Source organism: Pseudophryne corroboree, chromosome 4 (genome assembly GCF_028390025.1).
Source record: "Pseudophryne corroboree isolate aPseCor3 chromosome 4, aPseCor3.hap2, whole genome shotgun sequence".
In the NCBI taxonomy this organism is placed as follows: domain Eukaryota; kingdom Metazoa; phylum Chordata; class Amphibia; order Anura; family Myobatrachidae; genus Pseudophryne; species Pseudophryne corroboree.
Window position 1 is genome coordinate 218,721,869 of NC_086447.1, and position 17,011 is coordinate 218,738,879.

At 47.2% G+C, this 17,011-nt stretch overlaps 1 protein-coding gene across 3 annotated transcripts in view; it reads right to left on the reverse strand.

The window, feature by feature from the left end:
- Positions 1 to 17,011, reverse strand: part of PXYLP1 (2-phosphoxylose phosphatase 1) — a 184,312-nt gene that overhangs the window by 95,955 nt on the left and 71,346 nt on the right. For all 3 annotated transcript variants that reach the window (XM_063915925.1, XM_063915924.1, XM_063915926.1), the window contains exon 2: positions 3,054 to 3,189. In XM_063915925.1, the coding sequence (XP_063771995.1) occupies positions 3,054 to 3,132 (79 nt within the window). In that variant the 5' untranslated portion in view covers positions 3,133 to 3,189. The remainder of the gene's footprint in view (positions 1 to 3,053; positions 3,190 to 17,011) is intronic.

Consider the following 17,011-nt stretch of genomic DNA (forward strand, 5'->3'; position numbering starts at 1 on the left):
ACTAGTGCCAATTATGGAGGGGGGCGCCAGAGAATTTTTTGGCTTGGGGGAGAAAAATTTCTAGTTACGCCACTGGGATGTAGGTTTCCTGTCAATTCAGGGAGGGGGGTATGGGAGGAGCGGGGAGATATCTGGATTATTTATGACCTCTTTAGGCCATTTATCTTTGATGACAGATGCCAGATAGTGGTCAGTGACCAGGCAGTAGGTATTTGGTAGTGGTGAAGAAGTCCAGAGTTGTTATTGTATTGCAACTGTGAGTGTTATAAGAGGAAGCTTTGTAGGTCAGTAAGAGCACCACTACCTCTAATATGCATTCTTGTCCACTTTTGAAAAAGCATTTCAGGGATTGTGAAAGCAACATCTATGGAGCTATGAGCACGGTGTTTAAGTGGACATGTACTGCTGCACCCGAGTATTGCTACATAGTTGCAGAGCCGGCCCTAACCAATATGATGCCCTAGGCAAGATTTTGGCTGGTGCCCCCTAGCACCACCGCTGGTTCCGCCTCTGACCTTGCACCTCTTTCCCAGCACCCCCTATATTTTAAATAGGAACAGTTCGCACATTCGGCGCATAGCCCAAAAAGGGGTGTGTTTTTGCTGGCAAGGGGCATGGCCACAAAATAGTAACCCCAATTCCAATTACGCCACACAGTACTGCAACTTTATTCACATTTGATCATGCGATAGTGTCCATAATTCATATTACATCCCACAGTAGTATCACTTTACCTTATAAACGTTACTCCTCACAGTAGAGCCCCTTATTCACATTACATCACACTGAATTTCTTCTTATTTACATTACACCACACCCTATTGCTCTTTATTCACGTTAGATGACACAGTAGTGCCCTTTCTATACGCAATGCCACATAGAGCACCTTATACACATAATGCCACACAGTAATGCTCCTTACACATATGAGACACATTATTAATGTCCTTATAAACATACTGTGCCTTACACATGACAACCTTTATTAATGCCCTTTTACACATAATGTCCCTTACACATATGCTGCACATTATTAATGCCCTTATACATATAATGACACACATAGTGCCCCCTACACATTTGCTGCACATTATTAGTGCCCCTATACACATAATGACACACATACAGTAGTACCCTGTTACACATATGCCGCACATTATTAATGCCCTTATACACATAATGACACACATAGTGCCCCTTACACATATGTTGCACATTATTAATGCATTTTTACATGACACACATAATGCTCCTTACACATATTCTGAACACTACTGCACAACCGACCCACTCACATGCACACAGCACTCACACTGCCACTAACACTGTGACCTCTGCCTCTGCTTGGATACAGATGTGTCCTCATAAATCTTGCCTCAGTGCTAAAATTGGACACATTTTTTTCAATGAAAATGCATCTTATTTGCATTGCTATGTGGCTAGGATGCACAAGCAGCTTCTGCTGATTAAAATTATATGCAGCATGCCTATATACTGTGTGTGACTGTGGCTGTATCTGCATATGAAATGCTACACACAGAATATAGTCATGCCGCATATCATTTTAATCAGCAGAAGCTGCTGATGCCCCTAGGCAATTGCCTAGTTTGCCTATGCCTATGGCCGGCTCTGCATAGTTGCTCAGTAAGATCTACTTGTTGATGAAAAGACACTAAGGGGGGTATCCAATACACGGGTAAATGTTTTGCTGGGGGCTATCAAATTAACCCCAATGCCGCATCCATACATACGATGCCGGCACTTATAGGGTATTTTGCTGAGGCAACCACTGAAGCTGCGATAACACATGGGATCGGGGAACTTACCCTGGATCCCATGTTTTATCATGCGATCATGGGTCCATTTTTGGACGATGAAAGCGTCCTCTACCGTGATAATGACCATCGGTTATAAATCACGATATCAGGCCGTTTTTATCGTCCGTTCCATATAAGTGGCCACAAGAAACCTAATTTGAAAATAAAATGTGCCATAGGGATTATTTGGGCAGATGTATTAATTTAAGCCTGGAGACGGCATAAGGAAGTGATAAACCAGTGATAAGTGCAAGGTGATAAACGCACTAGCCAATCATCTCATAACTGTCAATTTACATATTGGAGCTGATTGGCTGGTGCATTTATCACCTTGCAGTTATCACTGGTTTATCACTTCCTTATGCCTTCTCCAGGTTAATACATCCGCCCCATTGTGCCTTATAACCAATGCAGGGAAATGGCACGGATGATCCAGTTTGACAGCTACATAATGTGGGTAAGGTGCAATCAAGGAGATTGATAGACACTTCAGGGAGATTGCTGCTATTTCAGGGAATCTCCCTGACATTCTGTTGGAGTTGGCAACTTAAAATGTGAGGTAATAGGGGAGGTAAACCACATACTGTATGTATTAAAAGTGCCCACAACAAAGCCTTAGAAGGTTGCGTCAACCCCTGGCTTGCAATTGCACTGACCTGATCTATCAGGTAGCAGTGCATAATTATTTGTTTATCAGAGACAACATAATGCTAAGGGATGCAGTTAGTTTCCAGACGGACAGGATGCCGGCGGTTGATATACACCAGGATCCCGAAGGATGCCGCAAGCCCGGTGTCTAAATACAGACACCAATCGGGATACCAGCATCACAATACAGACAGCCAGAATCCTGAACGTCCATCCAGCGGGTTGGGGGGTAGGTTTAGGCAGGAGAAGGAGGGTTAGGGACTCGGGAGGGCGGGTTAGGTTTAGGTACATAGAAGGGGAGATTAGGGTTAGGCACCAAGCGGGGAGGGTTAGGTTCAGGCAGCTGGGAAGGGAGGGTTGGGGTTAGACACCACCGGGGAGGGTTAGGCACACACAAGGGAGGGTTAGGGTACTTTAGAGGGGGCTGTCGGTATTCTGATGGACAGGATGCCACTATCAGGATTCTGACCAACAGCATATCGTTCATACTCTGCAAAATGATACAATAAAATAAAGTCAATGCAGACAAAAGAAAAAAATGTAAGTTCATTTCTGGATAAATAAACGTAAGTAGGTTAATGTACTCACAGAATTGAAGACTGAGACTTAGGAAGGCGAGAAGTGCAGCCAAGGCCAGCAGTAAAAGAAATCTGTTTCGGAGAAGCATTCTTCAATTCCTTCTACTTAGCCTTCATGGTTTCTTCATTTCTGCCATTAAACATCCCTGACAAAGAAAAATGCAAGTAACATGGGTGTTTATTGCAAGACAGATGCTGGACAAAACAGCTTTTCAGGAGTGCACTACCACCTACATTTATTCCCCTTTTAGACCACCAGCTTGTAACCCGGGTTATTACACACGAGCGCGCACTAACCCGGGTACCGGGTTTGCGACCAGGGTTGAATACAGCTTCAACCCGGGTCGCTGTGCAGTGTGAACGGGTTGCCAGGATGATGCGACCAGTTTCCCGTTCACATTCTATGGACGGGCGGCGCCTGGAGATCATCTGATCTCCAAGCGCCGCCTCCGCACGTATCACTGCTGACATCACCAACCCGGTAATATGCCGGGCTAGGGACACCAGTGTGAAATAGGCCTAGGGCGGGTCGCACCGGTGTATGGCTCCCGGGTGCGACCCGCCAATCGCGGTCTGAATGGGGTATTACTAAGCCACTGATCCTCCACTTTATTAAAACAACACGTGGGTGTGGCAGCTGCTTATTTATTATTATTATATGTTATTTTATTTATAAGGTGCCACAAGTGTTTCGCAGCGCCGTACAAAGGATAGTACAGGGAGACAAAACTTAGCATTACAGTAAATAAACAAACAGAGTACAGGTAACAAAGAGCACCACAATTCTCAAAACATAGTACAGCTTAGATGTAAGTAGCGAGGGAGTAATTACCGTATTACTTGGGGCTGGTGGCCAAAAATAGAGATGAGCCTTTACTAGCAGGAGAAAAAGTGGGTAAAGATGGTCACTGAGTAGGAGAGAGCTGTGAGTGAAATGTGTTGAGAAGAGGGCTTTGACAACAAGAGGAAAGAGGGCCCTGCTCTGAAGAGCTAACAATCTAGTGGGAAAGGACGAAATACAGATGACATGAGGTGCAAGCAAGCGGGAGGTAGGCTGATGGCAGGATGTAAGCAAAGCAGAGATGTTCAAGGCATGAGGCAGGGGGATGGAGGAGCAGCCTCAGGACTAGGTTATGCATCGGAAGGGTATGCTTTGATGAACAGTACCTGTTTGAAGCTTTGCAAGGTCAGAAGAGTCTAATGGAGCGGGGGAGCACGTTCCACTGAAGGGGTGGGGCACGTGCAAAATCTTGAACTCGAGCATGTGAAGCAGTGACCAGGGTAGAGGAGAGGCGACGGTCATTGGTCGACCGTAGGGGGCGGGAGGGAGTATGAAGGGAGAGGAGGCTGGAGATGTAGGGAGCAGTGGAATTAGAGATGGCCTTGTATGTGAGGGTGAGGAGTTTGAAGAGGATTCTATAGGAGAAAGGGAGCCAGTGTAGATTTTGTCAAAGGGGAGTGGCAGATGTGGAGCGGTGGGAGAGAAAGATAAGCCTAGCTGCGGAGTTGAGGACAGATTGTAGGGGAGCAAGATGGGAGCTAGTGAGGCCAGTGAGGAAAACATTGCAGTAGTCGAGTCGTGAGATGACCAGTGAGTGGATGATAAGTTTAGTTGCACTCTGGGAGAGAAATGGCCTGATGCGAGCAATGTTGCGTAGCTGGAACCGACAGGATTGTGCCAGAGCTTGGATGTGGGGTGCAAAGGAGAGGGAGGAGTCAAGAGTGACGCCCAATCAGTGGAGTTGTGGAACGGGGGAGATGATGGTGTTGTCAACAGTGATAGAGATATTGGGGGTAATTCCAAGTTGATCGCAGCAGGAATTTTGTTAGCAGTTGGGCATAACCATGTGCACTGCAGGGGAGGCAGATATAACATGTGCAGAAAGAGTTAGATTTGGGTGGGTTATTTTATTTATGTGCAGGGTAAATATTGGCTGCTTTATTTTTACACTGCAAATTAGATTGCAGATTGAACACACCACACCCAAATCTAACTCCCTCTGCACATGTTATATCTGTCTCCCCTGCAGTGCACATGGTTTTGCCCAACTGCCAACAAAATTCCTGTTGCGATCAACTTGGAATTACCCCCATTGGTAGGGTTACTCTGGCTGGGGGAAAGATAATGGGTTTTAAATACGGTTTAAGGGTGAGAGCTGCAAACGTGTCCTCATACACTACTGCCATAGATGCACCAAACAGCCCTTCATGGCGCAATAGGGTCCCAGCTTACGTTAAGTGTATTTTTGCATCTTTTTCACCGGAATTTGTGTCTTAGGGGGACATTTACTAAGCAGTGATAAGAGCAGAGAAGTGAGCCAGTGGAGAAGGTGCCCATGGCAACCAATCAGCACTGAAGGAACATCTATAATTTGCATACTATAAAATGATACAGAGCTGCTGATTGGTTGATGGGGCAATTTCTCCACTGGCTCACTTCTCCACTCTTATCACTGCTTAGTAAGTGTCCCCCTCAGTCACAACGCAATGTGACAAAACCGCTGCACTATTTAATTTGATATGCGACACTTGTATATCTGTGAGTGACTGAACCTGAAGACACTCAGCGTAAGCAGTCGCACAAGACCTAGTGGCTCATAAGCCCATTGAAGCTAGGCGTATGAGAATACATCTGTATAGAAGTTTATAATGTATTTTTACATAAGAGTGGAGTGTACACATTTGCAGCTGGCCACACACACATTTCTATTTTTGTTTCTCAGCAAACAACTGGGTTTCATAATAATTACAAATTTACGACAGAGGCAGAAACATTATAATTCATTTTTAATCAGACTTTCAGTGAGACACACACATTAGAATTCTCAGCAAGCATTTCAGTGCACGTACGACGTAACACAGCTGCAGGGTCATTAAACGTTATTTGTGTAGTTACAAGGCACAATTTCCAACCAGTTTCAGTCTGATCCTGTTGGGTGACATGGAAACCCATTATCTTGTGGAAGGCAATGAATTATAACTATTGTGATCTAGTACAGTTCACACCACAACAGTTTAACATACTAAATACATGCAATAGGTTAATTGTTTACGGACTAAATTAGCCCTAGCATATATTAACTTATTTAAGGGGCACAAAGTTTCGGCAGCACCATATAGGGAATATACAAGCAACAGAGAAAATGACATATAAGTGGTGCAGTAACTGACGTAACATTGGAACAATACAGCGTGATAAATAGACAATTAGGTAGGACACGGACAAGGGCCAGGGTTGTGTAACTAACTGTATCTGACAGACAAGTGGAGGTGAGCCATGGGGAGGGACAGGCAGATCAGAACTCAAGGAGCCACAGAGAGTACAGGGGATCCGGTCTCTAAGTCAACAGTAACTAGGTCGAACACTCTTGGTCGACAGTAACTAGGTCGACAGGGTCTCTAGGTCGACAGGTCAAAACGTCGACATAGGTTTTTCACAATTTTTCCTTTTTTTGAACTTTTTCATACAATGATCCACGTGGACTACGATTGTAACGGTAATCTGTGTCGATCGAAGTGAGGCACCTTGCCCGAAGCATGGCGAGCGAACACAGTGCACTAATTGGGGTTCCCAGTCACTCTACGAAGAAAACACCATTAAAAAAAAAAAAAAAACTCATGTCGACCTTTTGACCTGTCGACCTATCCCATGTTGATCTAGAGACCCTGTCGACCTAGTTACTGTCGACCAATAGTGGTCGACCTAGACACTGTCGACCTAGTTACTATCTACCTTCCATACCACACCCGAGTACAGACAGTCATTGTTACTGAAAAGGACAAAGAGCAGGAACACTGGAAGCAAGGCTAGTGCTAGGTATTAATAGGCTTACTTTACTATCCTTTTAATCTGGGACAATCGTGAATTACACAGGGGGGGTAATTCCAAGTTGATCGCAGCAGGAATTTTTTTAGCAGTTGGGCAAAACCATGTGCACTGCAGGGGGGGCAGATATAACATTTGCAGAGAGAGATAGATTTGGGTGTGGCGAGTTCAATCTGCAATCTAAATTGCAGTGTAAAAATAAAGCAGCCGGTATTTACCCTGCACAGAAACAAAATAACCCACCCAAATCTAACTCTCTCTGCAGATGTTATACCTGCCCCCCCCCTGCAGTGCACATGGTTTTGCCCAACTGCTAAAAAATTTCCTGCTGCGATCAACTTGGAATTACCCCCAGGGTCTGTGGCTGGCTGACTTTTAACCTACATTTCACTGGGTTTTAAGGAACTGGAACCTGTGTAATTCACAAGTGTCTTGGTTTAAAGGGATAGTATGGTAAGCCTAGGGATGAACATGATTAAGGAATCAAAAATATGAATAAAATCACTATCAGCACTACTAAGCACTGTCAGCCCAAAAATAAACCAGCACACCTCAAGACACTGCACACAAGTGGAAAATAAACCTAAAATAATTATTTTTCGATGAACGCAGAGTTTGTAACTTTCCTCCTATAAAATGTCACAATACACCAGTGAACCCCAAACATTACACAAGTGAGTTATGCACCTTAAAATAATGACTACCAGTTGTCGGGATCCCGGCGTTCAGGAGACCATCGCCGGAATCCCGACAGCCGGTGAAATGCGGACGCCCAGAATCACGACAAATGCTCGGTATTTCCACTCGGTTGGTGGGTCCGCTCCACCAACAGAGTGGGAATAGAACCTGTGCACCAGGCTTGATGCGTGGCGAGTGCGGAGAGCACAGGGAGCCCACGAGGAGACTCGCTGCCGGGATTCCAGCACACAGGATGCCTCTGTTGGTACAGTGACAGCGGCATCCCGTCTGCCAGGACATCATATGTTTTCCCTTACAGGATATGATTCAGGAAAGATTTGCTTGTGAGAGGTTACATGCAGGGCCGGTTCTACACCTTGCGGCGCCCAGTGCGAAAGTTTCCACTGGCAACCCCCCCCCCCCCCCCCCCCCCGCGGCAAAAGTTAGTTTGCAAAGTATGGGGGCGTGGCTTCCTAGGGGAGGGTCGTGGCCACAGTTATGCCCCCAATAGCAGTGCCCCCAGATATGGCCCAAGTAGTTGTGCCCCCCAGTTGATTTCCCCCCTGCAGCTGTGCCCCCCTGTAGATTTGCACCCAGTAGCTGTTCCGCCTGTAGCAGTGCCCCAGCATGTGCCCCCTGTAGATATGCCCCAGTAGCTGTGCCCATTGTAGCAGTGCCCCCTGTAGCAGTGCCCCCAGTATGGGCCCCCTGTAGATTTGCCCACAGTAGCTGTGCCCCCTGTAGTAGTGCCCCCAGTATGTTCCCTCTGTAGCTATGCCCTTTGTAGCTGTGCCCCCTGTATGTGCCCCCTGTAGTAGTGCCCCCAGTATGTGCCCCCTGTAGTAGTGCCCCCAGTATGTGCCCCTTGTAGCTGTGCCCCCAGTGATAGGGCCCCTTGTAGCTGTGCCCCCAGTGATAGGGCCCCTTGTAGCTGTGCCCCCAGTGATAGGGCCCCTTGTAGCTGTGCCCCCTGTATGTGCCCCCAGTTGTAGCGACGCTTTCAAAGCCTAAAAGAAAAAAGAAAACACTTACCAGCCTCGCTCCTGTTTCCGGACCGTTGTTGCCGCTGCTGCTGTCTCCGGGCGCCAGCTCCGCTCTATGGGAGAGACGTAATGACGTCTCTCCCATAGCAGCGCCGCACTGACACTAGGGGTCAATTTTGACCTCTAGCGTTAGTCAGTGATGCCGGCTGTAGCGGGCGCACACAGCGCTTGTTGCAGCTGGGGAGCGGGGAGGGAAGGAGGAGCAGTAGCGGCTCTTGCCACGGCGGTGCCCTCAGGGTAGCGGCGCCCCGGGCAAAAAGCCTGCTTGCCTGTGGCAAGAGCCGCTACTGGTTACATGCTAAGAGGAGGGGTGAACTGCTGTGCAGGTTTATAGAAGTGGAGATGTTACCCAAAGCAACCAATCAGATTCTACTTAGCATTTATCTGGGACCTTCTAGAAGATAATAGCTAGAATCTGAATGGTTGCTATGGGCAACATCTCCACTTCTATAAACCCGCATTTAAGTAAAAATAGTCTTTGGAGAGTGAACTGGAAAGGAGAGTAGAGAAGAGGGATTGCATGTTTTGTTGAAAAGGTGAGATCTGACACTGTCGCGATACGGAGAAAGTCTGACTAAGGGGCCCATTTATCAAGAATCACATTTGCGATCTGGGTGTGACATTAGCACCCAGAATCACATTGCAAGATGCAAAACTTACAGCGGGATGTGACAATCTACACCCATAGGTACATTGGCTCCAATAGAACCCCATTCCTGCAATGTGTTCAGTGTGATGGCAGGGTTCCTGAACATGCCCGGTCCCGCTGACCACACATGCAAGGCGGCCAATGCCGGGGGAAGGTTCTGAGGGAGCCCTCTGCCGGCTAATTATGCAAAGTACTGTACAGCCCATTGGCTATAGATGGTATTAGCTGCGGGGGCCAAGCTCGGGAATGCTTTGCATTCTGGAGCTTCGTAAATATGGAAGCATCCCATTCCCCACAGAAACTTATGGGAGCTGTGGCTGCATTCTGGAATGGATGGATCGCAGAAGATATCAGAGGTACAGTCAGCTCTATAAATATTCTGACATAGACAATTCTCATATTTTGGGCTCTATACACCACAACAATGGAATTGAAAATAAGATTTTACTTACCGATAAATCTATTTCTCATAGTCCGTAGTGGATGCTGGGGACTCCGTCAGGACCATGGGGATTAGCGGCTCCGCAGGAGACAGGGCACAAAAGTAAGCTTTTAGGATCACATGGTGTGCACTGGCTCCTCCCCCTATGACCCTCCTCCAAGCCTCAGTTAGGTACTGTGCCCGGACAAGCGTACACAATAAGGAAGGATCTTGAATCCCGGGTAAGACTCATACCAGCCACACCAATCACACCGTACAACTTGTGATTTGAACCCAGTTAACAGTATGATAACAACGAAGGAGCCTCTGAAAAGATGGCCCACAACAATAATAACCCGATTTTTGTAACAATAATTATGTACAAGTAATGCAGACAATCCGCACTTGGGATGGGCGCCCAGCATCCACTACGGACTATGAGAAATAGATTTATCGGTAAGTAAAATCTTATTTTCTCTAACGTCCTAGTGGATGCTGGGGACTCCGTCAGGACCATGGGGATTATACCAAAGCTCCCAAACGGGCGGGAGAGTGCGGATGACTCTGCAGCACCGAATGAGAGAACTCCAGGTCCTCCTCAGCCAGGGTATCAAATTTGTAGAATTTTACAAACGTGTTCCCCCCTGACCACGTAGCTGCTCGGCAAAGTTGTAAAGCCGAGACCCCTCGGGCAGCCGCCCAAGATGAGCCCACCTTCCTTGTGGAATGGGCATTTACAGATTTTGGCTGTGGCAGGCCTGCCACAGAATGTGCAAGCTGAATTGTACTACAAATCCAACGAGCAATAGTCTGCTTAGAAGCAGGAGCACCCAGCTTTTTGGGTGCATACAATATAAACAGCAAGTCAGACTTTCTGACTCCAGCCGTCCTGGAATTATATATATATATATATATATATTTTCAGGGCCCTGACAACGTCTAGCAACTTGGAGTCCTCCAAGTCCCTAGTAGCCGCAGGCACCACAATAGGTTGTTTCAGGTGAAACGCTGACACCACCTTAGGAAGAAACTGGGGACGAGTCCGCAGTTCTGCCCTGTCCGAATGGAAAATCAAATATGGGCTTTTGTAAGACAAAGCCGCCAATTCTAACACTCGCCTGGCCGAGGCCAGGGCCAACAGCATGGTCACTTTCCATGTGAGATATTTCAAATCCACAGATTTGAGCGGTTCAAACCAATATGATTTGAGGAATCCCAACACTACGTTGAGATCCCACGGTGCCACTGGAGGCACAAAAGGGGCTGTATATGCAATACTCCCTTGACAAATGTCTGGACTTCAGGAACTGAAGCCAATTCTTTCTGGAAGAAAATCTACAGGGCCGAAACTTGAACCTTAATGGACCCCAATTTGAGGCTCATAGACACTCCTGTTTGCAGGAAGTGCAGAAATCGACCTAGTTGAAATTTCTTCGTGGGGCCTTCCTGGCCTCACCCACGCAACATATTTTCACCACATGTGGTGATAACGTTGTGCGGTCACCTCCTTCCTGGCTTTGACCAGGGTAGGTATGACCTCTTCCGGAATGCCTTTTCCCTTAGGATCCGGCGTTCAACCGCCATGCCGTCAAACGCAGCCGCGGTAAGTCTTGGAACAGACATGGTACTTGCTGAAGCAAGTCCCTTCTTAGCTCCCGAGGCCATTAGTCCTCTGTGAGCATCTCTTGAAATTCCGGGTACCAAGTCCCTCTTGGCCAATCCGGAGCCACGAGTATAGTTCTTACTCCTCTACGTCTTATAATTCTCAATACCTTGGTTATGAGAAGCAGAGGAGGGAACACATACACCGACTGTTACACCCACGGTGTTACCAGGACATCCACAGCTATCGCCTGAAGGTCTCGTGACCTGGCGCAATACCTGTCCCGTTTTTTGTTCGGGCGGGATGCCATCATGTCCACCTTTGGTCTTTCCCAACGGTTCACAATCATGCGGAAAACTTCCCGATGAAGTTCCCACTCTCCCGGGTGGAGGTCGTGCCTGCTGAGGAAGTCTGCTTCCCAGTCGTCCACTCCCGGAATGAACACTGCTGACAGTGCTATCACATGATTTTCCGCCTAGCGAAAAATCCTTGCAGTTTTGCCACTGCCCTCCTGCTTCTTGTGCCGCCCTTTCTGTTTACGTGGGCGACTGCCGTGATGTTATCCCACTGGATCAATACCGGCTGACCTTGAAGCAGAGGTCTTGCTAAGTTTAGAGCATTATAAATTTGCTCTTAGCTCCAGTATATTTATGTGGAGAGAATTCTCCAGACTTGATCACACTCCCTGGAAATTTTTTTTCCTTGTGTGACTGCTCTCCAGCCTCTCAGGCTGGCCTCCGTGGTCACCAGCACCCAATCCTGAATGCCGAATCTGCGGCCCTCTAGAAGATGAGCACTCTGTAATCACCACAGGAGAGACACCCTTGTCCTTGGATATAGGGTAATCCGCTGATGCATCTGAAGATGCCATCCGGACCATTTGTCCAGCAGATCCCACTGAAGAGTTCTTGCGTGAAATCTGCCGAATGGAATCGCTTCGTAATAAGCCACCATTTTTACCAGGACTCTTGTGCAATGATGCACTGACACTTTTCCTGGTTTTAGGAGGATCCCGATTAGCTCGGATAACTCCCTGGCTTTCTCCTCTGGGAGAAACACCTTTTTCTGGACTGTGTCCAGAATCATCCCTAGGACCAGCAGACGTGTCGTCGGAACAACTGCGGTTTTGGAATATTTAGAATCCACCCGTGTTGTCGTAGAACTACTTGAGATAGTGCTACTCCGACCTCCAACTGTTCTCTGGACCTTGTTCTTATCAGGAAGTCGTCCATTTTCTTTGAAGACGAATCCTCATTTCGGTCATTACCTTGGTAAGGACCCAGGGTGCCTTGGACAATCCAACGGCATCGTCTGAAACTGATAGTGACAGTTCTGTACCACGAACCTGAGGTACCCTCGGTGAGAAAGGCAAATTTTTGGGACATGGGAGGTAAGCATCCCTGATGTCCCGGGACACCATATAGTCCCCTTCTTCCCGGTTCGCTATCACTGCTCTGAGTGACTCCATCTGGATTTGAACTTTTGTAAGTGTTCAAATATTTCAGATTTAGAATAGGTCTCACCTAGCCTTCTGGCTTCAGTACCACCATATAGTGTGGAATAATACCCCTTTCCTTGTTGTAGGAGGGGTACTTTGATTATCACCTGCTGGGAATACAGCTTGTGAATTGTTTTCAATACTGCCTCCCTGTCGGAGGGAGACATTGGTACAGCAGACTACAGGAACCTGCGAGGGGGAAACGTCTCGACATTCCAATCTGTACCCCTTGGATACTACTTGTAGGATCCAGGGGTCCTGTACGGTCCCAGCGTCATGCTGAGAACTTGGTAGAAGCGTTGGAGGGCTTCTGTTCCTGGGAATGGGCTGCCTGCTGCAGTCTTCTTCCCTTTCCTCTATCCCTGGGCAGATATGACTCTTATAGGGACGAAAGGACTGAGGCTGAAAAGACGGTGTCTTTTTCTGCAGAGATGTGACTTAGGGTAAAAAAAACGGTGGATTTTCCAGCAGTTGCCGTGACCACCAGGTCCCATGGACCGACCCCAAATAACTCCTCCCCTTTATACGGCAATACATCTTTGTGCCGTTTGGAATCTGCATCACCTGACCACTGTCGTGTCCATAAACATCTTCTTGCAGATATGGACATCGCATTTACTCTTGATGCCAGAGTGCAAATATCCCTCTGCGCATCTCGCATATATAGAAATGCATCCTTTAAATGCTCTATAGTCAATAAAATACTGTCCCTGTCAAGGGTATCAATATTTTTAGTCAGGGAATCCGACCAAGCCACCTCAGCTCTGCACATCCAGGCTGAGGCGATTGCTGGTCGCAGTATAACACCAGCATGTGTGTGTATACTTTTTAGGATATTTTTCAGCCTCCTATCAGCTGGCTCCTTAAGTACGGCCCTATCTGTAGATGGTACCGCCACTTGTTCTGATAAGCATGTGAGCGCCTTATCCACCCTAAGGGGTGTTTTCCAACGCGCCCTAACTTCTGGCGGGAAAGGGTATACCGCCAATAATTTTCTATCGGGGGAAACCCACGCATCATCACACACTTCATTTAATTTATCTGATTCAGGAAAAACTACAGGTAGTTTTTTCACATCCCACATAATACCCTTTTTTGTGGTACTTGTAGTATCAGAAATATGTAACACCTCCTTCATTGCCCTTAACGTGTGGCCCTAAAGGAAAATACGTTTGTTTCTTCACCGTCGACACTGAAATCAGTGTCCGTGTCTGGGTCTGTGTCGACCGACTGAGGTAAATGGGCGTTTTACAGCCCCTGACAGTGTTTGAGACGCCTGGACAGGTACTAATTTGTTCGCCGGCCGTCTCATGTCGTCAACCGGCTTGCAGCGTGTTGACATTATCACGTAATTCCATAAATAAGCCATCCATTCCGGTGTCGACTCCCTAGAGAGTGACATCACCATTACAGGCAATTTGCTCCGCCTCCTCACCAACATTTTCCTCATACATGTCGACACACACGTACCGACATACAGCACACACATAGGGAATGCTCTGATAGAGGACAGGACCCACTAGCCCTTTGGGGAGACAGAGGGAGAGTTTGCCAGCACACACCAAAACGCTATAATTATATAGGGACAACCTTTATATAAGTGTTCCTCCCTTATAGCATTTAATATATATTCATATCGCCAAATCAGTGCCCCCCCTCTCTGTTTTAACCCTGTTTCTGTAGTGCAGTGCAGGGGAGAGCATGGGAGCCTTCCCACCAGCATTTCTGTGAGGGAAAATGGCGCTGTGTGCTGAGGAGAATAGGCCCCGCCCCCTTTTCGGCGGGCTTCTTCTCCGGAGTTTGTGATATCTGGCAGGGGTTAAATACATCCATATAGCCTCAAGGGCTATATGTGATGTATTTTTCGCCATACAGGTATTATACATGGTATTATACATTGCTGCCCAGGGCGCCCCCCCCCGCGCCCTGCACCCTCCGTGACCGCTGTGTGAAGTGTGCTGACAACAATGGCGCACAGCTGCAGTGCTGTGCGCTACCTGATGAAGACTGAAAGTCTTCTGCCGCCTGGTTCCGGACCTCTTCAATCTTCAGCATCTGCAAGGGGGGTCGGCGGCGCGGCTCCGGGACGAACCCCAGGGCGAGACCTGTGTTCCGACTCCCTCTGGAGCTAATGGTGTCCAGTAGCCTAAGAAGCCAATCCATCCTGCACGCAGGTGAGTTCACTTCTCTCCCCTAAGTCCCTCGATGCAGTGAGCCTGTTGCCAGCAGGACTCACTGAAAATAAAAACCTAAAAACTTTTTCTAAGCAACTCTTTAAGAGAGCCACCTAGATTGCACCCTGCTCGGACGGGCACAAAAACCTAACTGAGGCTTGGAGGAGGGTCATAGGGGGAGGAGCCAGTGCACACCATGTGATCCTAAAAGCTTACTTTTGTGCCCTGTCTCCTGCGGAGCCGCTAATCCCCATGGAGTCCCCAGCATCCACTAGGACGTTAGAGAAATGAAACAAACAAGATGTGCTTTAACTGCAGACTTTCCGCTTTAATTTGAGGGTATTTACATCCAAATCAGGTGAACGGTATAGGAATTACAACGGTTTCTATATGTGCCTCCCATTTTTTAAGGGACCAAAAGTAATGGGACAAACGAAAAAATCCTAAATCAAACTTTCACTTTTTAATACTTTGTTGCAAATCCTTTGCAGTCAATTACAGCCTGAAGTCTGGAATGCATAGACATCACCAGACGCTTTCAAATCCATTGAGGTGGTGTACAGAGCCCAAAATATGAGAATTGTGTTAATGTCCCAATATTTATGGACCTGACTGTATCTGTGGCGTTCCCTCAGTAATATATTTGTGTGATACTAAATATTTGCTGTGTCCCCCCACCCCCGAAACAGATGTTTTCTGGGAATTAGTTAGAAATATTGATAAATGGGCCCCTTTTGGAGATCCAGGGGAGGAAAGCTGAGCAGGAGAAATCTTTGAGTGTGAGAAGAGGTAACCAAGGTGGAGTTGAAGCAGAAATTACAAGAACAGCGGTGGAGAAGATGGGGGTGGACAGAAAATAAGTTATAGGTGTAGAACACCAATTCAAAAATACATGTATGAAGCAATGACAACCCCTTTTTTCAGTATAGTCCCATTTTTCCGACTGTGGAGATTTCTCCAATGGTGCCTTATGCTTCTATTAATAATGCTGCTGCCATAGTCAACTGTAGGCGAAGCCTTTGGGCACTTACTAAGCAACAAAAAGCTGAGTTTTTCCTCACATGCCCATTAACACTTAACAACGCCACAGCTGGGAATTGCTCACACATGTGCCATTGGTTCTGAAGGAGATATCACGGTTTGCCAGATCTCCCACACGCAGAGCGGCTGCCTGTAGTCACTCAGTATTGTATTAGCACTAGGTTGATGCAATACATGCAGGAAAGACATCAACAAATAAGTCAGTTGCCGAAACAACTCTCCAGTGCTTACCTCCCGGACAGCGATAAATGACAATCCAGAATGTCTCTTAGCGCTGAGAAAAGGGGCATGTTAGTACATTGAGCCCCTAACTGCTTTGTAAGTGAGGGTTAGGAGTTCGTATAAGATTCAGAGGGGCACTGAGAGCCAATAAAGCAGGTTACAGAGGAGGGAGGCTGATAAAAGGAGATTTATGGTAGACTTACCATGGTTAAATCTCTTTCTGCGAGTTACACTGGGTTCCACAGGGAATACATCGGGGTGTAGAGATGGATCCTGATCCAGAGGCACCAACAGGCTAAAGCTTTAGACTGTCCCAGAATGCATTGCGGGGCCTCCTCTATATAACCCCGCCTTAAGGCACTGGAGCTCAGTTTTAGTTAACCAGTCCAATGCAGAAGCAGGTAAAAGAGAAGGCAGATGTTAGTCACATAGAACCACATTTTCACGACAGGAGAAGGGACCAGCAGCTAATGCCATACAAACCCAAAGAAGCTAAGTGCGTCAGGGTGGGCACCCTGTGGAACCCAGTGTACCTTGCAGAAAGAGATTTAACCATGGTTAGTATACCATAAATCTCCTTTTCTGCAGCGGTATATACTGTGTTCCACAGGGAATACATCTGGGATGTCCTAAAGCAGTTCCTCAAGAGATGGGATGCACCTTAGTAGGTATGAGAACCCAGCGTCCAAAGGAAGCATCCCGGGTGGAGGAAGTATAAAAGGCATAGATCCTAATGAACGTGTTCACTGAGGACCACGTAGGCGCCTTGCACAATTGTTCTGCGGACACGCCACGGCGGGCCACCCAAGAAGG